This window comes from Macaca fascicularis, chromosome 4 (assembly GCF_037993035.2).
Source record: "Macaca fascicularis isolate 582-1 chromosome 4, T2T-MFA8v1.1".
NCBI classification, from domain to species: Eukaryota; Metazoa; Chordata; class Mammalia; order Primates; family Cercopithecidae; genus Macaca; species Macaca fascicularis.
Genome location: NC_088378.1, coordinates 137,561,835 through 137,586,299, shown reverse-complemented (window position 1 = coordinate 137,586,299; position 24,465 = coordinate 137,561,835). Strand labels below are relative to the sequence as shown.

The 24,465-nt window shown below is 54.3% G+C and overlaps 1 protein-coding gene across 11 annotated transcripts in view; it reads right to left on the bottom strand.

Annotated features, from left to right (window-relative positions):
* The window catches only part of GRM4 (glutamate metabotropic receptor 4), a 127,137-nt gene that overhangs the window by 98,462 nt on the left and 4,210 nt on the right, over positions 1 to 24,465 (bottom strand). For all 11 annotated transcript variants that reach the window (XM_065544139.1, XM_074038353.1, XM_015448844.3 and 8 more), the window contains exon 2: positions 15,691 to 16,572. In XM_065544139.1, coding sequence (XP_065400211.1) covers positions 15,691 to 16,209 — 519 coding nt within the window. In that variant the 5' untranslated portion in view covers positions 16,210 to 16,572. The remainder of the gene's footprint in view (positions 1 to 15,690; positions 16,573 to 24,465) is intronic.

Below are 24,465 nucleotides of genomic sequence, written 5' to 3'. Positions count from 1 at the left end.
CTCCAGCCTGGGTGACAAAGCGAGACTCTGTCAAAAAGAAAAAGATAAGAAAAGTTCTTTAGAAAGAAAGACAGAAGGAAGGAAGGAAGGAAGGAAGGAAGGAAGGAAGGAAGGAAGGAAGGAAGGAAGGAAGGAAGGAAGGAAGGAAGGAAGGAAGGAAGGAAGGGAGGGAGGGAGGGAGGGGGGAGGGAGGGGGAGGGAGGGAGGGAGGGGGGAGGGGGGAGGGAGGGAGGGAGGGGGGGAGGGAAAGAGGTGACGAATCCCTGACCTGCTACATGAGGCCAGGTCGGGATCGGCCACAGGGCCTCCTTCTGGGCATGTCCTGCAGAGGTGGAGGCCCAGCCACAGGGCACCACTGGACCAGTCCTGCCCCTCTCTGGCAGGAGGGCAAGGTGGCCACATCAAGGGAAATTGCCAACACATCTGCCCTTTGATCCAGCCCTCTGTGGGGAGGAGTCTGTCCTGCAAAGACGTGCAAAGTCGCCCATGCAAAGACTTCCACAGCAGCTCTGTCAGAGCCTAGATTGGAAACCACCTAATGTCCATTATGTGGAGACCAGAAACAGGGGCACTACGCAGCCACACAAAGAAAAAGGTCCTTACACACTGACGAAGCGTGTCCCTGGGAATGCTGCAAGGTCACCCAGCAGGCACTGCAGCTTTGGGGGGCATAGAGGTGGCAGAACGCGGGGCCATATATATGCATTTAATCCCCTTCCTATGCTAGGTCGGTGGTGAGGATCTCCAAAGAACCCAGCCTCTGCAAGCGTGCAACACGCAGCCCAGCCTGTGTGCAGGCCTGAGGTTCTTTGGAAGTGTGCACAGGGAATAATGGCTGCCTCTAGGGCCAGGCTGGGGTGGGAGCGTGTCTCTTGATACCTTGAAGACTGAACCATGGGAATGTATGATACATTCAAACAGTAATACCGTAACTTAAAAGAATGCCCAAAGATTTTGCATCTGTGGGGTTGAGGAAGCCAGGCCTGGGGAACCCAGTCTTCTCCAAGGCCACTGAATAAAAGCTCATTCAGGAGAGAAACCCATCTTTTAAGGAGACACTCAGGCACCCCTCCCCAGCATGCACACTCTTTCCCTCCACGAGACCTCAGCACAGGGCCTGGGGCGTGAGGGAGGGAGTCCTGGCCAGGTCCTGTGGGGGTGAGGGAGGGAGAGAAGGCAGGTAAGAGGGCTCCTGGCTTCCCCTTCTTTTCCCCTGTTGGGTTTGTTGCACTTTCCTAATTGATTTTATGTCTGTGTCCCTGGGATACTTAGGACCATCTTAGAAAACCACTTAAGGAATTTAAAATAATCAAAGTACTTATAAGGCACTTAACATCTCCTCGCACTTCAGGCTTCTCATAAACCTCCTTCCAGCTGCAACCAGAGACCTGGCTGTCAGGAGCTACCACTTCGGGCAAGAAGACACCTTTGTCATGTCCCCAGCTCCTGCCACATCACCCCCTCAGCCCCAGCAGCCTCCCAGGAGCAGAACAGCCAACCTCCAAACACAAGCACATCACGCCCTCTCTCCGGGCCTCCAGGCCTTTGTCCTGGCTGTTCCCTCCTCCTGGAATGACCTCTCTGCCAGCCAGCACCCCTCAACCTAGCTCACTGTGTCCTGACCACTGAGTCTCAGCATTCATTCTCCTCTTACAGGAAGCCTTCCCTGACTTCCCCACCCCCCATTTTATATTAATAGACCCTGGCACCTTGTGAAAACCTGTGTTTAACAGGCCCTGGGGGATTCCAACAGGGAGGCAGGACTGGAAACCATTCCCTGCGCAGAATGTAGAGAGCAACGGGGCAGCACTGAGAAAGACTGCAGGCTTATTCCCCCCGGGCCTGCAATGCCACACCTGGGCATGCGCCACCAGGAGCTCCCCTAATTCCCCCCGGGCCTGCAATGCCACAGCTGGGCACGTGCCGCCAGGAGCTCCCCCAATTCCCCCCGGGCCTGCAATGCCACAGCTGGGCACGTGCCGCCAGGAGCTCCCCCAATTCCCCCCTGGGCCTGCAATGCCACACCTGGGCATGTGCCGCCAGGAGCTCCCCCAATTCCCCCCGGGCCTGCAATGCCACACCTGGGCATGTGCCGCCAGGAGCTCCCCCAGAGCGTACAGACACGTCGGCAAGGATGTTGTAGAAACAGAAAGATCACTGTGGAATCACTTGGGTGCCCACAACCAGAGGATGGACAAGTAACTGGACAGGGGCATGGTCATACCGTGGAACATTACACAGCAAAGAAAATGAGCACAGCAACCACAGAGCCACGTGGCACTGAGCCAAAAAAGCAAGTGGAACATGTGCAACATGATCCTGTTTTTATCATGCATGAAACACAAAAGATAAGCCAGGTACAGTGGCTCACGCCTGTAATCCCAGCATTTTGGGAGGCTGAGGAGGGAGGATCACTAGAAGCCGAGAGTTCGAGACCCTGTCCCTTCAAAAAAGTTTAAAACTTAGCCAGATTGTGGTAGTTCGTGCCCATAGTCCTAGCTACTCCAGAGGCGAGCAGGAGGAGGGTCACTTGAACCCAGGAGGTCGAGGCTGCAGCGAGCCATGATCACACCACTGCACTCCAGTCCGGGTGACAGAGGGAGGAGACCTTGTCTCTTAAAAAAAAGAAAACACGCGGCCGGGCGCGGTGGCTCAAGCCTGTAATCCCAGCACTTTGGGAGGCCGAGATGGGCGGATCACGAGGTCAGGAGATCGAGACCATCCTGGCTAACACGTTGAAATCCTGTCTCTACTAAAAAAAATACAAAAAACTAGCCGGGTGACATGGCGGGCGCCTGTAGTCCCAGCTACTCGGGAGGCTGAGGCAGGAGAATGACGTAAAAAACCCGGGAGGCGGAGCTTGCAGTGAGCTGAGATCCGGCCACTGCACTCCAGCCTGGGCGACAGAGCCAGACTCCGTCTCAAAAAAAAAAAAGAAAACGCGCAAAATAAAACTAAATATTATGTGTGGGGATATGTATATATATTTTTGTTTTGTTTTGTTTTGAGACAGATTCTTACTCTGTCACTCAGGCTGTAGTGCAAATGGTGTGATCTCAGCTCACTGCAACCTCCACCTCCTGGGCTCAAGTGATTCTCCTGCCTCAGTCTCCCAACTAGCTGGGATTATAGGCGTGCACCATCATACCTGCCTAATTTTCGTAGTTTTAGTAGAGACAGGGTTTCACCATGTTGGTCAGGCTGGTCTCCAACTCTTGACCTCAAGTCATCCATCCACCTCGGTCTCCCAAAGTGCTGGGATTACAGGTGTGAACCACTGTGCCCCGCCTGCATTTTTTAAGTGCACAGGAATTAAGAGATTTAAAGATATCTCCAGGATGGGGGCAGTGGTTGCCTCCAAGGAGGAAGAGAAGGGAGAGGGCAAGGAGGTGTATGCAGGGGCCTTCAATCATATTTGCAAAGTTTTTTTCTTATTTATTTATTTATTTATTTATTTATGTATAGATGGAGTCTCACTCTGTCACCCAGGCTGGACCGCATTGGTGCAATCTCAGCTCACTGCAACCTCCACCTCCTGGGTCCAAGTGATTTTCCTGCCTCAGCCTCCTGAGTAGCTGGGACTACAGGCACGTGCCACCACATCTGGCCAGATTTTTTTGTATTTTCAGTAGAGACAGGGTTTCACTGTGTTAGCCAGGATGGTCTCCATCTCCTGACCTCATGATCCACCCACCTTTGCCTCCCAAAGTGCTGGGATTACAGGCATGAGCCACCGCACCCAGCCTGCAAAGTTTTCTTTCTTAAACAGTTTTGAAACTGTTACTGGAAGATATCAGTATGTGGGCCAGGTCTTGGGTACAGGGTAATCCATTATATTATCCTCTATAATTTTCCATATGTTTAAAATCATTTATTAAGATATATGTACACCTTGGTAAAAGAGAGAAAGCCCTTCATGACAGACCCACATTGAACATGCCACTCATTTTCAATAAAGTGAAAGGCAGCATGGTGAGAGCTGCGCACACTTCACTTCCTGCTGAAGTCTCCTCTCAGAACAGACCTGACCCCGGAAACCACTCACCCTCACACATCGCCCCCCAGTCCTAAGCCTCAGACTCCTTCCCTGGCTACGGTCTCCCAGCTGGAATTCATTCCCTGGGATTAAGGGTTGTTCTCTTCCAGCTGCTCTGCTGTGGGGACCTCACTGGACTCCCTGCCAGCTTCCAGAGCCTGAGCTGGGTCGGAGGGAGGAGACTGCACTGAACATAATAAACACCACCCTCTCTACAGGGCCCTGACAGAGGTTGATGCTGCCCATCCTCCCCTCAGCCACAGCCCCAGGGACAGAGAATGAGGCAAGTGTTACCTCTGTCCGCTCCCATTAGGGCCCCGCTTTGCCCAGCCAGAGCTCCCTCTCCAGGAGATTTCAACTCTGATGACTTTTCAATCCCTCTTCCGCCCTGTAGCTGGCTGGAGACCAGGACCAGGCAGCGCCTTCGAGGCGGATCCCCGCTCAGGGCACCTGTGCTGGGCCAGGGCCAGGGCTGAGCAGAGCATCCCTCCTCCTGGGGCACCACCTCTCAGCAGACCCCAGGGAGAAACTGAGGCCTGGAGACAACTGAGGTCCAGGAATAAAGGAATGAGAGGAGGGACAGGAAGGAGAATCCAGCCTCCTCCTCACATGCAGGCCCACTTTACAACAGCTCCTGTTTCCTCAGTGCCTACAATGTGCTAGGCATTGAGCTAGTCACTTTTTGCTGTTCCAGCTAATGCAGCCACTCTACCCATTTTACAGATCTGGACTTTGGGTTCCGCGAGGGTGAGTGGTCTGCCAAGGCCATAGAGCCAGGTGGCAGTGCCGAGGCTTGAACCCAGGTTGTAGTTTCCCTTTTGAAGCTCTGCACCCGGCCAGGTCTCCCGACATCCCTGGGAAGTCTGCAGAGCCAGCCCTCCTCACCCCCACAGGCAAGGAGAGCAGGGCCCTGAGCAGTGCCAAGACTTGTGTGGGATTGAGGGGCACCCTGAGTCGGAGGGAGGGGTCTGGGTGGGATGGGTGCCCACCAGGAAGTGCTCAGTACTGAGATGCCCGAAGCTGTAATCAAGGTATGAGGCAGGCGGGCAAGCAGGTGGGCAGCCAAGTAGGCAAGAGGCTGGGATGTGTCCCACAAGGAACAGGTGGGCTTGACAGCCGTTCTGCCTCCAGCCCTTAACCACAGGCCACCAAGGCTGAGGTTGTCCCACACCACCCAAACAGAGAGGGAGCCCAACACTGTCTGTGTGTGTGGGTGGTGTGGGACAACAAGGGAGTCCAACAGGCACCAGGGGGAAGAAAGAGATGGGGTGGAACACGTGAGAGGGGAACAGAAAGCCACAGTCAGACAGAAGGAGGCAGGGAGCTGAGGACAGACAGACAGGGAAAGAGGGGGCAAAACTGTGTTCCGGCTCCCCTACCCGCAATAGCGCTGTGGGCCACCACTCTCCACATGGAACCAAGCATCAAGGCCGGCCCTGCCTCTCCTCACTGCCCCCAGCCCAGGCCTCGAGCGACTGGCAAGCATAAAGGTCAATTGGAATATAAAGCAGAATTTGCCTTCCTTTCATTTCCAACATGTCTGGGTCATAAAAATGCTAGTTTAGTAGGTTGGGAGAAAAATGAAGGCACACAGTTCCTTGCGGCGGGGGGGAGGGCGGGGCTAACCCTGCAGACTCATGGGGGTCCACCCTTGCTGTGGGCACCATCCTGTCCCTCAGTTCCACACCCAGGCCTCGGGCTGGCGGCTTCCCCGGTTTGTCTGTCTGTCTGTCTCCGGGCCAGGCACTGGAAATTGAGGGGATGACCAAGAGCGGTTCAGCCCAATCCTGCCCTCAAGGTGCTCAGGAACTGTGGGGAGAGACATGATTCCCGCAAGAGCCCCCACATGCCCTGGGAAGGTCAGTTAAGTCCTGCTGGATTCGAGTCAGTCTAACTGCCCACAAGGCAGCAAGAACGGCATTCCAGGAGGACATGGCCCGAGCAGGGCAGGAGGCAGGCCGTGGAAAGCACAGAGCATGACCGGGTGAGGAGGAGTGGGTCACCTCAGAGCCTGCCTAATCCTGTGCTCTCATTTACAGAGAGGGCAGCCACGTTACCCAAGGTCACACAGCGAGTCGGCAGCAGAGGCAGGCCCCGAAAGCAGGACCTGGGCCACAGGTGGCTTCACTGGCAAGGGAAGACCTTCAACCCTGCCTTGCATAGAGAGCCAGAGATCACCCCAGCGCCCGCAGCAGGGCCACCCAACAGTATGAAGGGCCAGAGAACCCCAGGTCAATAAGTCCCCATGCAAGGAGGCTCTGGCACACCTACCAGAGTCATCGGTGGATCAATGCGGTGATGTGCCCTTTCCCATCACCATGCCCCCCACCCTTCACGACTCAGGCCATACCCCTCAAAGCCCCCTTGGATGCTCCTTTGGCAGGAGATGAGGACAAACATGACCGGGCCCTGTGTAAGCCCGCCAGACTACCAGCTCCCACTGTGATTTTCACCCGCACCCAGAAAGGTGCACGTGATTCTGTCCATTTCCCAGCTGAGATGAGTGAGATTCAGGAGGGTCAGACTTTTGGGGCCGGGATCTGCACCACCTACCACATGCAGCCTCCAGAGCCGGTGCTCTGTTCCACACTCCATGGTCTACGCACCAGGCATTGCCCTGGGCCTCGCTGTGCACGCATTTCATCCTCACAGCGCCTGTTAAGTGGGTGCTGCAGGCATCCCCATTTTACACACAAGGAAATGGGGGGCACAGAGAGGCTCTCCCAGGCAACAAATGGCAGAGCAAGGGTATGAACCCAGGCCAGCTGGCCCCAGGGTCCACGCGGCAGCCACCACATTACTGCCCCTCGGGGATCCCCATCTGGCTGGCCCTTCCTCTCTCTGGTCTCCAGCACCCAACTCTGTCCATCCTCAGGCTGGAGGCTAGGGGGAGTAATGGGTTAGGGTCTGACGAGGCCCAGGAAGGCCCAAGTGGGCAAAAGCCATCAGGGTGGGAGCCCAGGGGAAGAATGAGCCTCTCACAGGGGGCTCTCACCTCTGTGGCTTCACAAGGGCTGCTCAGGGACCATCTGCTCACTTTATAGGTGAGGAAACAGGGGTCCCAAGAGACCTGGTGACTTGTCCTCCCACGACACCCTCTGCAGCAAGAAGGATGAGGAGGGGTTTGAAGGCCTTCTCCCTGATCCCCGGACTGTCTCAGACCTGCATCTCAAGCTCCCCGCTCAGATCAACAGCCAAGCAGAGGCCTGCCCCCAGGGTCTCTGCACGTGTTACTGCTCTGCCTAGAACACTCTTCCTCACAGCCACAGGACGGCCCCTCCACTCCATTCAGGTTCTGTACAAAAGTACGCTCTGCAACAAGGCCTCCCCACCAACCCTGTCTAGACTGACATCCCCTCCCGTGCGGCTCTCCAGCCACTCCTTGCTTTGTGATTCTGCAGGGCACTGCTCCCCTGACGATGCGCACTACATGCTTTGTCTTCTCACTGCCTGCCTTCTCCCTCCAGTGTGGAAGCCCACCAGGGCAGGGCTCACCCGTGTGCTTCCTGCGTGATCAAGTTCACTTCGAATGCACCTGGAACGCAGCTGTCATCACTCGGGCAGCCCAGGCCCAATCTCAGTTAAATCTGAATTCCTGAGATGGGCCAGAGTATGAGGCTTTTCTAAACTCCCCCAAGTGATTCCAATGTGCAGCTGAGATGGACCGCTGCTCTAGAAGAGCCGGGCATGGAGGAGATGGCCAGTAGGTTCAGTAAATGAACAAATACATGCATGACTCTTTACAGATGGACAAACTGAGTTCCAGATGGGAGAGAAGAAGCCAGAGCCAGCAGTCATGAACTTGAGGACCCCCCGCCAGACTCAGCCCCCACCTCAGCCCTTCCATAATGCCACACATCACATCCAGAGGCCCCATCAGCTCCTACCTGGGCTCCAGGAGCCTATGGGGCCTGCCTCCAAAGCCTCTCTAGGAGGTCTTCCCAGAGGCCCCCAAAGGCCTCCACACTTGCCTTTTAACTCTGCAGGAATGAGCCTGTTTGCCCATCCAGTCACCGCATGCTAAAGCTGACATCCTACCTGCCTCCACTCCAAACCCTCCCAGACCTCAGGGTGCCCCTTGGAGGAAGCAGGCTTGAGAGGACTGCAGGGTGGGTGGGGCACTCCCTGGAGAAGAAAACCAAGGACTTGAGGCATCTGGGTCAGTGGCCAACTGAGGCTACTAAGTGTCCAAACAAAGACCCTGGACTCCCAGTCTCATCGGCCCACTGGGGATCCAGGAATCTAATGCTCCCTGAACTCCCCCGTGATTGTGACAAGCCGCTAGGCTTAGAGCCGCTAGAGCAAAGCAACTTCTACACCACTGGCCCCACTCCACAGGGAAGGGCCTGCCCAAGGGCACACAGATGATTGACTGCCAGTAGCCAGGGGGGCTCTGAGCCTCCCCTTAGGGCTGCTGGGGCTGCCCAATGCCAGGGTTCCCCTCCTTCCACGTCCCTTTGCCTCTCTATTCAGGCTTGGGTCTGGCTCTGGTCTGGAGGTTCCCCTTCCCAGGCTCTCACCACAGTAGGGGTTTGGGGGAAAGACAGACTATCTCAGCAGGGGGCTTCTCTGCCCTCCCCTCAGGAGAACTGCCCCTGACAGTCACCCTCAGCGAGACCTACTTCAGACAACCCTTTCTCTCCTTCCCCAGCACCGCATGAGCACTCCAGCGTCTATCAAATTCTATTCTGTATCCCCAGCCTCCCCTGAGCACCTCCTGAGGGCTTTGGGCACATTATCGCTTCTACCAACTGGGTATCATCACATCCATTTCACAGGCGAGTAAACTGAGGCTTGTAGAGGCCATGCAGTAAGTAAGCATCAGGTCAGGTCTCAAACTCACCCCTAGCTGGTGGTCAAGAAGGAGGAGAGCAGAGTGGTGGAAAAAGGTAGATTCAGGTTCAGATGGCCTGGGCTCAAATCCGGGCTCTACCACTTACTAGCTGTGTGACCTTTGGCAAGTTGCTTAGCTTCTCTGTGCCTTAGTTCTCAGTTCTGCAAAACAGGGATAACAACTGTGTACCTGCCCCTGGGGTTGCTGTGAGGGTTAGGACCAGCCTGGCACAGGGTAAGTGCTATGTAAATGTTCTAATTATTTCACCTCAGTCACCTCTTAGAGAGGGTCCCTCTTTCATCCCCCACCCCCCCAACATTTACAGTTCTGTTGGGACAAATCTCTAATGACCGCCTAAAATGGTACATGGTGATCCCCTTTAACAAGCAGCAAAGCTTCAGGTGAAAAATTCCCTGAGTCAGTGGGGACCTGGAGAAGGTGTTTTGGGGGGAAAGAAACACATCCAGCTGACCCTGGATGCCACCAGTAGTGGGCACTAGAGGGCACTGGCTTGGTAGTGCCACTTACCACTACCACTGGTAAGGTAGGTCCAGCCACACCCATCCCCACAGCCAGGAGCTCGCAGGGAGCTCCCAAGACTTCAGCTCCCAAGACTTCAGCCCAGCTGTTGCTGCAGACATGAGAGCTGCTGAGGTCTCCTTCCCGTTCCTCATCCCACCATGAGTCCATTTGGTGAGGGTTTCCTGAGGGCCGCCATGGGCCCGCATCAGCTGGGAGTTCTATAGGTGAGGCGTAGAGCCTAGCAGGGCCCAGCTCTGTCTCTGTCTCCTCTAGTCAGTTCTGTGCTTGTAGCTTGACAGCAGCCACAGACAAGACATAAGCGAATCGGCATGACTGTGTTCCCATTAAAGCTTTATTTATGGACACAGAAATGTGACTTTCACATAATTTTCCTGTATCATGACATTATTTTTCTTTTTATTTTGTTTTTCAACCCTTTAAAACATAAAGACCTTTTTTAGCTCATGAACTGTACAAAATCGGGCCAGGTTTGGCTCCTGGTCTATCGTTTGCTAACCCCTGGGCTAGAGGGGACGCCAATAGCAAAAAGGAAAACAAATGTGTTCATGACCACGACTGTGATGACTGCCATCAAGGAAAAGAACAGGGAAAGAGACAGAATAGCCAGGGGCCGGGGAGCTTCTCTGAAGATAAGCCATTTAAGCTCAAGGCCGAATGAGAAAGATCCGGCTTCAAAGAATGGGAGGAGAAGACTCCAGACAGTGAGGCAAGCAGGTGTAAAGGCCCTGCGGTTGGAAAATAACATGGTGTCTTCAAGGAGCATAAAGAAAACAGTATGACTGGTGTGGGCAGTGCCCGGAGAGACAAAGGGACATCGGGGCATCAGGTAGCACAGGGCCTCTCAGACAGGAAAGGAGTTCACATTTTAATCGAAGAGCAACAGGAAGCCAATAAAAGGTTTAAGCAGAGGGTTGAGTGGATTCCTTCTGGGTTTTAGAAAGATCTCTGGCTGCTGAGTGAAGGTTTGGCTGTGGAGAGGCCATTTGGAGGCAGGGAGAGGAAAGACCGGGCTTCTGTAATGGGCTGGGTAAGAGACTATGGGGGTGGAGGCCATGAGGAGTTGTCATGTCCAGGACAAGTTCTGAAAGTGCAGCCTGCAGGGTGAGCTGACAAACAGAAACACGGTGGTCAAAACTGCCTCCAGGTTCCTTGGCCTGGTCAAGATGGGCAGGCTGCAGTAGGGTGGGTGGGCTCTCTCTAGAGTTCCTCCTGGTTGTGTAGTGAAAACACCCAAAGACACGAAGCCACGTCCTCGACAGAACATCCTGTGAGATCTAAGCCAGTGTTCCCCCGGGGCCACACCCATAGTCCCGGCTCAAGAGCAGCCAAGAGCCTAGAGGGCACGTGCAGCCCGACATGGGACTAGGGAACTCACACCGCCAGGCTGGGGGTGGCACGCAGAGGCCACCTCTGCTCCCCCTCCCCACGCCCCATTTCGTGATAGCGAGAAATTCTCATGACCCGAAGTTGTCTGCTCAGTCTCAACACTGAGTGCTGCGCTCGCGGCAGGAAGACACAGAGGCCCAGCAGATGGTGGAAAACTCTCCGGGATCAGCCTTAAAGGTCACCGTCTGGCGCTGCCTGCCCACTCCATCCTCTTCCGCATCAGCGGAGTCCCTCATGCTGACTTCAGGCCCAGCTACAAGCTGTGCTGTGACATTTCCTGTGGGCTGACTGTGTGCCAGGCACCATGCTAGGCCTTCTTGGACCTTAACTCTTTTTTTTTTTTTTTGAAACTGAGTTTCGCTCTTGTCACCCAGGCTGGAATGCAATGGTGCAATCTCACTGACTACAACCTCTGCCTCCCGTGTTCAAGCGATTCATCTGCCTCAGCCTCCCAAGTAGCTGGGACTACAGGTAACTGCCATCACGCCCAGCTAATTATTGTATTTTTAGTAGACACAGGATTTCACCATGTTGGCCAGGCTGGTCTCGAACTCCTGACCTCAGGTGATCTGCCCACCTTAGCCTCCCAAAGTGCTGGAATTACAGGCATGAGCCGCCACACCTAGCTGGACCTTAATTCTTCATCCCCATGCTGTCCTATGAGGCTGGTACCATTATCATCCCTATTTTACAAATGAGGAAACCAAGGCAGAGAAGGGTTAAGCAGTTTGCCAGGGTAGTCAGGCCTCAGGCTGCCTGGCTCCAGAGTCCAAATGCTTACCCCCATGCTGTGCAGCGCCCCCTTCTCCAAGCCTTAGCTTTTCCACTGCAAAATGAATAAAAGACTCAAAGAAATGATTTCTGGATCCCTCTGAGCTCTTACAGGTACAGAACTTGGAAACTGCTTCCCTCCGGGGGTGTCTCCAGTCTGCTCCTCCTCCCCCCAACAATGACTTCTCAGGAAAAGGATTTTTTTTTTTTTTTGTGACGGAGTCTCACTCTGTGACCCAGGCTGGAGTGCAGCGGCACGATCTCGGCTCACTGCAACCTCCACCTCCCAGGCTCAAGTGATTCTCCTGCCTCAGCCTCCCGAGTAGCTGGGATTACAGGCGCATGCCACCACACCTGGCTAATTTTTGTATTTTGAGTAGAGACGGGGTTTCACCATGTTTCCAGGCTGGTCTCAAACTCCTGACCTCAGATGATTCACCCTCCTCAGCCTCCCAATGTACTAGGATTACACGTGTGAGCCACCACGCCAGCCACGAAAAGGTCTTATGGGCTCATTCACACTATGGTGTAAATAACTGACATGGTAAGTGGAGGTGAGGTAACTAGTGGATCAGGGATTCAAACCCAGGCCTGAACCTGGGCTGGGCCCCCAACAGTGCATTGTACAAGCTACAACTACTGGGCTTGGGGGCCCACCCAAAGGTATTCTTCACACCCATCAGCACCCCTGTCCTGAAAGAATGGGACAAATTGCAAATGAAGGAAGGGGTGGGAGCAGGGAAGTTAGGGATAGAAGCTGTCAGACCTATGAATTCCCAGAGTCAGGCCTTCTGGTCCCCAACAGAGACCTGTTCAAGTCCCACTTCTGACTCAGCTAATTTGAGCAGGCAGTCTCCCAGGAGTCAGGCCTGGGAGAGGGGACCTGGCTTTGAGCCCTGCCCTGTCATTTTATCAGGGTTCAGCCTCCATATCTGTAGAGCAAGAGGTTGGCCCCTTCCAGCTCTAAGGCTTGTGAGTTTTGCTCACATCCTGACCCTGACTGCACCCCATTCGCATTCTCCATGCAGGAAATCACCCCCTCTGAACCAAGCACTGGAAGTCCACCTCTTGCAGGAAGGAAAGCTGTCATCACAGCCTCTGGTGCCAAGTTCCCAGCAGGCCACATTAACCCATCATCAGGGGAGCAGGACAGGGGCTGCAGTGGTGCCCTTTGACATGGACACCTGGTGGTGGGCGCAGGTCCCCTCCCCCAAGGCATCCCTCCCTCACCCTCTCTTTCCTGAGGCTCCTGTTCCCAACCTCCCTCCCCAAAGTTCAATCTTTTTGCTTCTGTAAATGGCTTTTAAGTTTCTCACCCAGCCTCTTGTTTCTATCAGTTTAATTATTGAGGAGGCCTCTTGTCGCCAGCCTGGAACATTAAGGCCGTTAAAAGGGACCGAGGGAATGCAGGCCACAGCCGGCTGGCTTCCCCCCTGCTGCCCCTCCCTTTCCTTGTCCAGCTCTGCCCCCCTGTCCTGCTTTCTTCTCCACTCCCCAGGTCTCTACCTCCCGGTCCTGCCTTGCTCTCTGTGCAGCCTGGGGGGCTCCTGACCCCTGCCCCAACCACTCCATCCTGTGTTCTGAGGAGGCACAAACCAAACTGAGACTGCACCACGCTCCTCTGTGGCCAGACAGGGGACACTATGAACCCCCAGGATGGTAAGGCTCTTCACCCCAGGCCCCTCACCCCACCCTGGCCCTTCCCCATCCTGGGAGAGGTTAGCATAGCAGCTGCAGCCCAATCCCCTGTCTGGGGCACTGAGCGTCTCATCTCAAAATATCTATGTTCTCAAGAACACACCTTAAGACCCAACTCTGAGTGACCATTCCTTGAGCCTTCACCATGTACCAAGTGACGGGGCACTCTCAGCTCCTTTGGCCTCTCTGCCTCCCTGTAAAGTAGGCACTCACTCCGCTCTGAAAAACAAGGGAAGGGATCCTCACCAATGTCACAGGTTCAAGGGCCGGACCAGGCTGTTTTACCATCTTTCTAAAAGACCCAGAGTCACTAAAGGAGTTTAATTACAAGCTCAGATAAAGAGAATACAGCAGCCTCAGTTGTGGGGTGACCTTCCTGGAGGCTGGGGATCTGTGCCCCACCCTGCCAGGCTGACAAGGAGGAGTCCAAGGGCTTGTCCCCTCTGCTGGATGGCCCAGACTGCCTCAGCTCCTAGGCCAGGGCCAGGCGGGCTGAAGTGATGACTCATGTGGCCTGAGCCATCACTAGGCCCTGGCCTGGGACAGCCTAGCCAGCTCCTCCTCTCCTCTTGTGTCCAGTCCCCACTGCAAAACTGGGTGCGGTGGGAGGACTGAACCAGGCTACCATTCCCAAACCATCCTGCCAAAGAACTCTGAAAGATTATCAGACCAACACAGCCCCCAGGGATTGTTCCAGCTGCCTATCGTGAGGGCAGAAATGCTTTCAAGCTTCCTGCTTCATCTTCAAACTACGTACATCCATGTTCAACCACTGATCATAAAAAGAAAATAAAACCATGTACAAATTTTGCTGTCTTCATAATGCATCCATTTGTTTTAAAATTAAAATTGTGTTTTCATCCAACTCATCAAGTAAAACCAATACTCCAGGAAAAGCCTTATATTTGAGGCCCACAGAGCATACCAGAGACATGGCTGCATACACAGTTAGGGGCACACGTGTTCTTCAGCCCCAGAGCAGCCAACGGCAAAAGTCCTGCCCCACCCAGACATGTGGCAGCACAACTCTGGCCTCCTCCTTTGCCACCCACAAGCTTCCTCACCCCCACCCCAACACTGGGACCGTCCTCTCCCTTCATCTCCACTTCTACCCGGGCCCCCAGACATGCCCCCAAATCCTGATGCATCATGGGAAGTGGGCCAATGGCTTCCAGAAAGAGTTCTGGTGAGAGTGGTCCAGCTTCAGCTCTCCCCACCGTGCCTGGTGCAAAACAGCCTCTCTCAGTCTACTTCCTAGCCCTGGAGACTTTAGGGAGACAAAGGTCAACTCCAGAGGCCAACAATCTGACACCAGGGTGAGGGAGGGACCAAGCAGCTTCCACTGTGTCCCTTCCTCTTCCCTCTCCCCATTCTCTCCTCCACTCCCCACACACACAAACATGCACAAACACACACACGCACACACACACACAGAGCAAACAAGGCAGGCTCCAAGAGAGAAACGGGCACATAATTATTGGTAAAATGCTTGTAATGTTTTTCTCTCTACCCGGTAGCTTTCAGTTGTTTTAGCAGCTTAGCGAAGCACTTGGCTCCAATTGAATTGCAAATCAGCAGCTCTTGCCCCAGGAAGAGAGGAAAGGAGGCGGCAAGGAGGGGGCTGGGAGGGATTCCAGAAGGAAAGGGAGAAAGGTGTGCAGGGAAGAAGGGCAGAAGGAAGGAAATCACAGAGGGAAGCTTGGTTCAGGGCCCAGGGCACCAGAAACAGAGACCGCCTACTCTCTCAGGCCTCAGTTTTCCCGTCCTCATCTGCATTCTCTGCAGGCTCAGCAGCCCCACACCCCATCTAAAAAATGAGGACACATTCTCCAACCATAATATCGGGTGGGACAGGAGGGCCACAGGGGGCTTCCTCAACTATCCAGAAGAAAAACATATCTTTCTTGGGAATTGCAATTATATGAAAACAATGTCAAAACAAAAATCTTGCTTTTTCTCCCTGGCAATCTCCAGCATTCATATTTCCATACTTCTTATCTGTCTGCCTTTCTGTCTATCCACCTGCCTATCTTTTTATCTGTCTGTCTACCTATCTCCTCCTCCCTTCTGTCGTTCTCCAGAACATCCTTTTCCCTCCTGGTGCAGAATTCCCTGGAGAGGAGTGGAGTTGCTCACCAAGCCTCCAGCGGCAGGTGCTGTTTCAGCACCTCGGTCAGCACCACAAGGCTGAGTCCCGATGCCTTTCACTCTGCTGTGCCTATGCTAAGACCACAAGACAACATACTGAAACCAGGAAGAGCTGCCCCAAATTCTCAGATACTGCTCTGAGGAAAAAACTGTCCCTTGGAGTGAGGAAAAGAGGAGGAAAAAGGGGCTGGTCGGCCAGGCCTGGCACCCTGGCGTGTGGCGGGCAGAGACCGCTGGGGGAAGAGCACCTCAGGGGACTAACCAAGGCACTGACCTTGAAGAGGCGAAGGATGTTGGCCACCATGATGGAGACCGAGCTCCCTGAAGCACCGATGACACCCACCACGCGTTCAGGCTTGGTGATGATGGGTGGGCCACCACTGCCACAGCGGACCTCCGTGCCATCCTTCTCGATGAGCGCCTGCACAAAGGTCAGTGACTGCTCGAGGGCATGGGTGTCCCTGGAGCAGGTGTCCAGAATGCGGGCGCCCAGCGTGATGTTGGGCAGCAGGTCCGGGTCATTGTTAATGCGATCCAGGGCGAAGAGCATGGCCTCCAGTCGGTGGATGCCCTTTTCCTTCTTAAGTTCTCCACAGGCCTTGCCCTCTGAGCCCCGGCCATGCACCGGGAACAGGCCTCCCAGTGTGATGTCCCCATCTATGCGGATGGAATTCATGTGAGGGTGGCCTTTGGGCTTCCCCAGGGAGGAAGGCATCCAGGGACCGTAAAGGCTGAGCAGCAGGCAAAGGGGCAGCCGGGCCCACCACCAGCCCAAGCCTCTCTTCCCAGGCATCTCGGAAATCCCTAGAGACCCATGAATGGCAGGCCCACTCCTAGCCCTGGCAGGCCCCTGGCCCCACGGCCTGGGTGGGCATGGGCAGGGCAGCTTCAGCAGCAGGAGGACTGAGGGCAGCCAACCGCATAGCCCATGCTGCTACCCTCTCCCACCTCCTTGTCACTCGGGCCAAGCGCAGTTGCCCACACGGTCCAGGCCCACAGACAGCAGACAGTGGCCGGGGTTGCAGGAAGGCTCTGATCCTTGTCCCGTCCTGCAGGCCTGTTCTCGGTGGATGACTGTGGAAAGGGCAGAGTGCTCCTAGCTTGGCGTATCTTGGCATCAAGGAGAAAACAGCTCCAATCCTCTCCTCCTACCAACCTTAGAAGGGGAAAAGAGAGACAGAGTATCAAACAGAAGCCCAAAGAAGACATTAGCTAGTCTCATCTCTCATCAGGAGCCTGAGAGAAGGAGATGCTAGAGGTTATCGCCAAAGACTCCATAAATCTCCTGTACTTGGTTTCCTCTCCGCCGTTGCTCAACTCTGGCTTAAATGGGAGAGTGTAGGGCAGAAATTAGGTCATGTTTGAAGCTTCCTAAGGCCTGTACCCACTGCCATCAGTAGCCCGGGCATCAGAGAGCACAGTCCCCAGGAACAGCCTCGAACTGGCTTGGGAGGAAGAGGGGCCTTCCTCAACACACCCACATGAAGGAGAGCAAGAAACAGGTCCTATGGGCCCAATCTCATTACAAAGATGAGGAAACTGAGGTCCAGAGCAGGAGAGCATTTTGCCTGAGTCACACAGGGAGTGTGCAGTTTAATTACAAGCTCAGATAAAGCTTGGACAATGCCTACTGCAGCCCAGCTTCCCTGCTCTCAGCTCTGGAACCCAAGACACTTTGGCTCTTCAGGGACTCAGAGACCCAGGAACGCAAATAAGGCCCCCTCAAGAAATCATCCTGGAATGTAGTGGTGTAGGCTGGGCCAAGGGAAGACCAGGGAGGAGCTGAGGCTGTGGCGGTTCTGGATTTTCATCTTGAATCAGGGAGCGCAAGGTGAACCCTGCACTCTCCTGCCTCCACCCCAGCTACACAGCTACCCCAGGCAGGGCAGGGGAAAGCCAGCAGCCCCTGCATGAGGAGCAGGCCTCCACTCAGCTTGCATGTCCTCCCTCCCTCCCTCTCCTGACTTTCTTCATCTCTCCATTTCTCCACTGCTCTTTCTCCCCACCCCACTTCCTCCCTCTGAGAGCGGGGCTCGGGTTACGGCCTGAGCTACTGCACATTATTAAGATCATCATCATTATTATTGTTGTTGTGATTAAATATTTATCTGCAAGGGTAGAGGAGAGAACACCAGCCCTTCCTCATTCTCACTGCTAATTTGGGCTAATTTCCCCTGGAGGATCCTTCCCTCACCCCAGCCTCCCCATTCAAAGCCAGCAACCTCCCTCCCCACCACTTTGGAGGCCACAGGGAGAAGAGATGGAAGCTGAGTCAGGGCTTGGCTGGGGGCCAAATCCAAGGCCCCCTTCCCCAGGGGTTTGTCAAATGAAAACCAGCAAGTCACTTGTCCATTCTGTGCCTCAGTTTTCCCAAGCAGTTGGAAGAGGAGCTTGTGTTGGGATTGAGAGGCTTCCCCAGAGATGTGGTCCCTCCATCAAGACCAAGCAGTGGTCTCAGGGTCATCCCTGCCCCACCTGTCATTCCCCCTGCAGAGGCCCTGACTGCTCCAGTTCTGGGCCAAGGGGAGGGAAGGAAGCTGCAGTGCCCCCAGAGTCCAGCCTCAGCTCTTGAGCTTCTCCAGCCTTCTAGACCCTCATTTCACATTTCACCCCTTCCTCAAAATGCTCCCTTCACATTATCTCCTCAGAAACCAAGAATATGGCTACTAATTCTCCCTGGCCCCATGCTGCAGTTGAACCGGTAGCCCAGAGGTATCACATAATTCTCCCAGAGTCACACAGTGAACCAAGATGCATCCAGGACTGGAAGCCGCATCAGCCACACTGGGAAGCCCCAGCAAAGCTGAAGAAAGTTTCACAATACCACCCTCTCCCCTGGAGCCAGGAGCTGGGGACCTAGGACTGGGGGCCAAGGCCAGTGCTTTGGGGAAGGCTTAGGAGCCATTAAAATACAAAGTAGGGAGCTGCACCTGTATGGAGCTTTCATCATCACTCATGCCTTCCTGTGAATGAGTTTACCAGATGTCTGTCCTAGATGGCTATGGAGAGTGAAAGGAGGTGGGGTATGAGTTGCTAATGCCAGTACCAGGTAATTCAGAAGAGAGAAACCAGAAGAGCTACAGATGAATCTTATGGTCCTGCTGCAGTAGCTAGAGATAAGCTAGATAGCATCCCTGCTAGCTCTCAGGAAAATCTGTAAAATGGGTGCGTTGGAGTAGAATCCAATCTGGGGGCCATACTGTCTCTGCTGACATATTTTCAGTTGCTGCATTGATGGAGGGGAGTCAGCTACTAGCCTGTGTGCAGGCAGGGGGCACAGATGCTAACTGGCCAGCTGTGGGTGGGAGAGCCTGCACAGTTAAACACCATCCTGTCCAAATGCCGACGGTGTCCTGTGGAGAAATCACAGCAAATGATAACCACTGCCATGTGCCAAGCACTGTTCTAAGTGCTTTACCTACATTTTCTCATGTAATCCCCACATCCCTATGAGCTACATGGTATTTTTATCCCTATCTCACAGATGAGGAAGGCAAGGCACCAAGTGCTTAAGCGACATCTAGCCAGGGGCACAGAGCTTGTGCAAGCTGCCTGTGCCCCTGACTGCTCCTCTGTGCTGGCCCAGAGGATCTCTCAGGCCTTGCCAGTTCTAACGTCCTGTGAGTTTATGATCGGTTTCCATGAATTTCAAACGGAGGGATTTTTGGCATCATGACAGGCTGTGTGCCGGGGCTACAGCAGGGCAGATTCAGGCTGGGAGACCAGTACACAGCAGCTTTTGACAGTCAGGCCCTGCTCAGGCTTCCAGATCCTTCGTGAGGGCTCACACAGGCTTCTCCTTGAGGCCAGAGCACGTCTGGGCTGAGCAGTACGTGCGCACACGCGCACACACGTACACACACACACACACACATACATACACACACGGGGAAGGGCAGACGCCATGGGGGAAGGAGGCCTCCAAGAGGAGAAAGGCAAACACCCGCAGACTAGAATCAAGAGCCTGGAGCCCCAGGCTGGTCAGATCCCCTGCGAGACCTCCCTCCCACAGGACTGGGTCCCAGCCCCTGCCCACAGGTCCCTGTCCACCCCTCAGTCCCACCAGGCCTGCCTTTTATGAGCTTCTCCAGAGAACTGGGCAAGCCACTGCCTCTTTTAGCTTCCCCTCCCTCCTTTGATCATGTAACAGGAACAAGGGAAAAGTAAAAATACCCCATGAGTGAAAGAAGCCACTGAGAGCAGAGGCTGGGTGTGGTGGGGTGGGTTGGGGTGGGGGCCAGCGGATGCTCCCTTCCCCGGCAGGGCCTGCTTCCTTCTGCAGAGGCGGGAGCTGGGGGCACATAGAAGGGGTCCTTCTTTAAAGTCCTTTGCCCAGTTTTCAGACACTCCCCAGCCAATTCCAAAATAGCCAGGAGAGCTCAAGCCTGGGTCAATTAGGGGCATCCTTCCCCAGGTAAAATTGCAGGGATGACTGTGAGTCCAAGCCAGTGTGGGCCCCACCCCCAGACCTGCCTCTTTCCCCTTTCCTTTCCCTCTCCCTTCCCCACCACCCTCTCCCAGTCTCTCTCCTCTTCTCTGGCTCCGCTAGGTTCCTTGGCTCCAGGGGACCACAGAGCCAGGCATGGAGGAATGAGAGCCCTGAGAGGCAGGGATGAGAGTGACTGGGTCACCTCCACACAGCAATAACTCTCAGGCCAACAGTGTTTTCCAGAACATTCTTTCCAGTGAATGGGGATGTGAGGGGGGCTGGTTGGGGACAGCTGCAGGCTATCCCTTTCCCCCACTAACAGTCAGAGTAAGGGGGATGGGGGGAGTCCCCACACATCCCAGCTGGGACCTCTCTGATATCTAGGGCTTTTGTGCAGGGACTCCAGGAACCTGCCTTGTGGCCACTTCTAAGTCCCCGCCCCCATTTTTTTTTTGAGACAGGGTCTCACTCTGTTGCCTAGGCTGGAGTGTAGTGGTGCAAACATGGCTCACTGCAGCCTCGACCTCTCAGGCTCAAGCGATCCTCCCACCTCAGCCTCCTGAGTAGCTGGGACTACAGGAATGCACCACCATGCCCTGGTAATTTTTTCTTTTTTTTTTTTTTTTTTTTTTTGTAGAGATGACATCTCACTATGTTGCTTGCCCAGGCTGGTCTCGAACTCCTGAGCTCAAGCGATCCTCCAGCCTCAGTCTCCCAAAGTACTGGGAATACAGGTGTCAGTCACTTTGCCCAGCCCACTTCTTAGTATAATATTAACAAGCAGGACCTTCGTGCTTTTCCAACTTCAATCCTTCCCCCTGCATCCAGGGCCCAAGCCAGAAAGAACCACAAACCACAAAACAACAACCAGATCCGAAGAGAACTGCTGTGATTTACCAAACCCCCAATTATTTTTCACTGAGTTTCCTTTTATTCTTCCAAAATTAAGAAAACAGAATAAAACCCAAACACCAGAATAAAGGGCAAATAGAGGGAACAACCTTGTCCTTTGCTCCCCAGGGTCAGGGTCATTGCCAGAGCCCCTGGCTCCTGCTCTTGGCCCTCTGAGGGTCAGCTCCCATAGGAAAGGGGCTTGGGGACTCAGGCCCAAGCCCCTTGGGGTTCAGCAAAAAGAGCCAGGCCAAGAGCTCCCTCCCACGTTCCTCTCAGCTCCCAACCTTCTCTGTGTTCCCACCCGCACTTCCTTCATCTCCATTCACCTTTGCCTCTGCAGGGCCCACCCAGCCCAGGTGCTCAGGAGTGCTGAGAATTGTGAATGGCTGTGTGGAGTCTGGTTTCAATTCCCGAACTGTTTAGATGCCTCATCGCCCACATACCGCATCTCCCAGCAGGGGGATGGCAGGGCCACTGTCCCAAAGGGGAAATGAGGGAGAACTGGAGGTCTCTCCCCTCCCCTCACCTCTGTGACCCCTCTGCCATTCCTCTGGGCCCCCACTGGCTGGGCAGAGGTGTGGTTTGTAGGACAGGACAGGAATCGGTCGTCAGAACTGTCAGAACTGTGCCACCCCTGCCAGCCACACTGTATGACTCCCAGGCCATAGGGTAGGGGGATAACCAGTTAGTGCTTCAAATCCTAGCAGCACAGCCCTCTTTGTGCTGACCTCTGCAGCCCAGCCCTGCACACAGCCTGGCATCCCCAGCAGGCTTCGTGGAAGTGCATGAATGATGTGATGTGAACCAAATGATTCCTGGGCCTCTCGTTCAAGTAATCTATTTCTGTGTTTAAGGCCCCTTCCATAAGCAATTCTTTAACCCACAGGAATGATTCTAATAGTGGAATGTGAGGCATAGTTTCAGGCAGGGAAACTAAGGACTGATTGAGCTATGAGAAGGCATCTTGGAACCTTCAACCCACCCAAGGCCAGCTGAGGCTTTATTCTGCCTAAAGAGAAGCCCTGCTCCCAGGCAGTCAGCCAGAATGGCCACAGCCACGTGCTAAGAGCTAAGAGCAAGAAGGGCACAGTGGGGGTCTAGCCCCAATCCTCTTCCCTTTCCCTCCCCGCTGAGCTGCTCCAGCTCACCAGCCTGATGCCAGAAACCCCAGACCCCACTCCACAAGCTGTCCCCTCCCTGTTCTGCCAAAACAGCATGGCCCTGATTCAGAGGCGACTGTCTCTGTGATGGGCATGGGGTGGAATGCCCCAGAGGAGAGCAGGGAGGGAGGAAGGAGGGAGTAATTCTTTTGCCTAATGCCAGTGGAAACTTGGCGCAGAAAACTTTCAATACATTGCCCCTGCATTCTCCCTATGATTCCCTCCAGGCTCCTCTCTGTGAAGCTCTCCCTTCAAGAAGCAGCTGAGATCCTTCCTCCTCCAGGAAGCCTGACCTGATTATTACAATTCTTGTTATCTCCTTCCTCCGCAGTTAATGACACAACACAGAACCTCTCTTGTGTTAACAATGACGAGGCTGGGAGCACATTAAAGGCCTGCATGGACAGCACTGCCCTCATCTCTATGTCCCCCATGCCCAGTCCAAGATTCAGAACACAGGAAAGGCTCAGTAAGTGACCAGGCAAAGCCAGGTCCCTGCCCAGAGCAGAGCCCAGGACAGGGGATCTGCAGCAGTGTGCCCAGTCCAGAGTGGCACTCGGACCTAGCACTGAATTCTCACAACTCTGTTGTGTGCTCAAGCACAGAAGACAGTCCCCTCTGCCACAGCCATTCAGTCCCTCAGGGTGACATTCAAAGGTGCTCTGAGCACCCACTATGCGCCAGGCCCTGCTCTGGGTGGGCACCGGGGAAACACTGGGAGTGAAACAGACACAAATGCCTGCCCCGTGGAGCGCACGTCCCAAAGTGGGTGGGCACAGGACAGACAATAAATACATGAACACATAGACAGCTGGAACTTCAGGAGATCAGGGGATATGACAAAAAATAAGGCAGGTAAGGGGACAGGGAATGAATGACCCAGAAGATTATTTTTAGAAAAGAAAAATCAGGGAAGGCTTCTCTGAGGAGATGGCATTTGATCCTAGAGTAAAAGCAGTAAAGGCATGAGCCATGTGAACATCTGGGAGAAGAGGATTCCAAAGAGAAAGAACAGCAAGTGCAAAGGCCCTGAGGTGGGCACAGGCCGGGCACCTGATGTTCAAGGATGAGCAAGGAGGCCAACATGACCAGGGAGCAGTGGGGAGAGGGTTGATGCGATGTCAGAGAGGGTCCGGAACACAAGATCAACAGGTGCCTTATGGACCACAGTGTGGACAGGAAATGAGGGGCCACGGAAGGGTTTGAGCACAGCACAGGCAGGGACTCATCACCAGAGAAACCTGAGACCTAGAAGGACAGCCACCTGGAAAGGCCACAGCAGCTCACAGCAGCAAGTCCCCCCGACAAGGCAAGCACATCTCATCAGCCCTTGGGTCCCCCTGCTCAGCCTAGACAATGCCCCACCCTGACCTTCCTCCTCTCCCAGAGCCAGGGGACCAGCCACCAGGCTCATGCTTGCCTGGATCTCCTCCACCCAGTAGGCCCCAACCATACAGACCCCCAGGCCCCTCCTCCCCATCCCTGCACGCCACCGTCTCCAGTTTTCCAGCATAAGACCCAAGTGGGCAAGTGTCTTTGTTTGCAGCTGTTACTATTGTGAGCTTTGCCACTAATACTGCTTCTTCCTCTCTCCTCCCTCTTCCTGTCCCCTCAACAACCCAGCACTGCCCTGGAAAGCTGGGGTCACTGGCTTAGCCCAATCAACATCCAAACTGCACTGCAAGAACATAACTGTGGTTGGTGGGGAGACTTCCATCCCTCAGCTGCACCGAGGTCAGGCACTGAAAAGGGGCAGTGAGTGGCACCTGAGAAGCAATCACCCTCCGCAAGCTCAGGAATCAGGTCGAGTCTCCAATATTTATTTCTACATTTAAACCTAAAAATAACCCTGTGGCAATGACAGAGTTTTTACTAGAAGTCATGCCCCCAACCAGGAAACAGATCCAAGGGCTAGCCTGTGTCACCCTAAGGAACAGAGGGTTGGCTGGGAGGGCCGAGTGTGAAGGACTGGGTGGAACCCAGACCTCCTGATTCCCATGCTGGTGGCCCAGCCCAGGGAGAGCAGCTGCCCGAGCTCTCCTGGGACTCACTGTCACCACAGCCAATGGGCAGAGAGTGCCTTCTTGGGAGAACTGAGAGCCTTAACTAGACACCACGGCCTGCCTGTCAGCGTGGCTCGGCCCCAAATGGCATGGGCTGGCATTTCCCAATTACCACAGATAATATCTACCTTAATTGAATGGGGTCCAGATAATGTCATTATGCACTACATTCCCCAATTTATTTAATATACGTGTGTACACATATATTTATGCCTCACTGCTGCCACGAGATTGCTAAATGGTGAGGTTAATAATAAAACATTTCGACGGGAGTCATCAGCTTTAATTTAAGGGGTGATTTTTACTATCCTTGTGCTCGTTTTTCCAGGGAGCCAAGAGAAACATGGACAGACTGGAACAGTCTCTCAGGCCTGCAGGTGAGGAGGTGGGGTGGGCTGGCTGCTGGCTGGCAGACTACATCTCTTCTAAGCAAGTTCCATTGACATGCCTCCCTTCCAGGAGCAGGCTCAGGCAAGGCAAGCCAGGTGGAGGGGAGAAGTGGA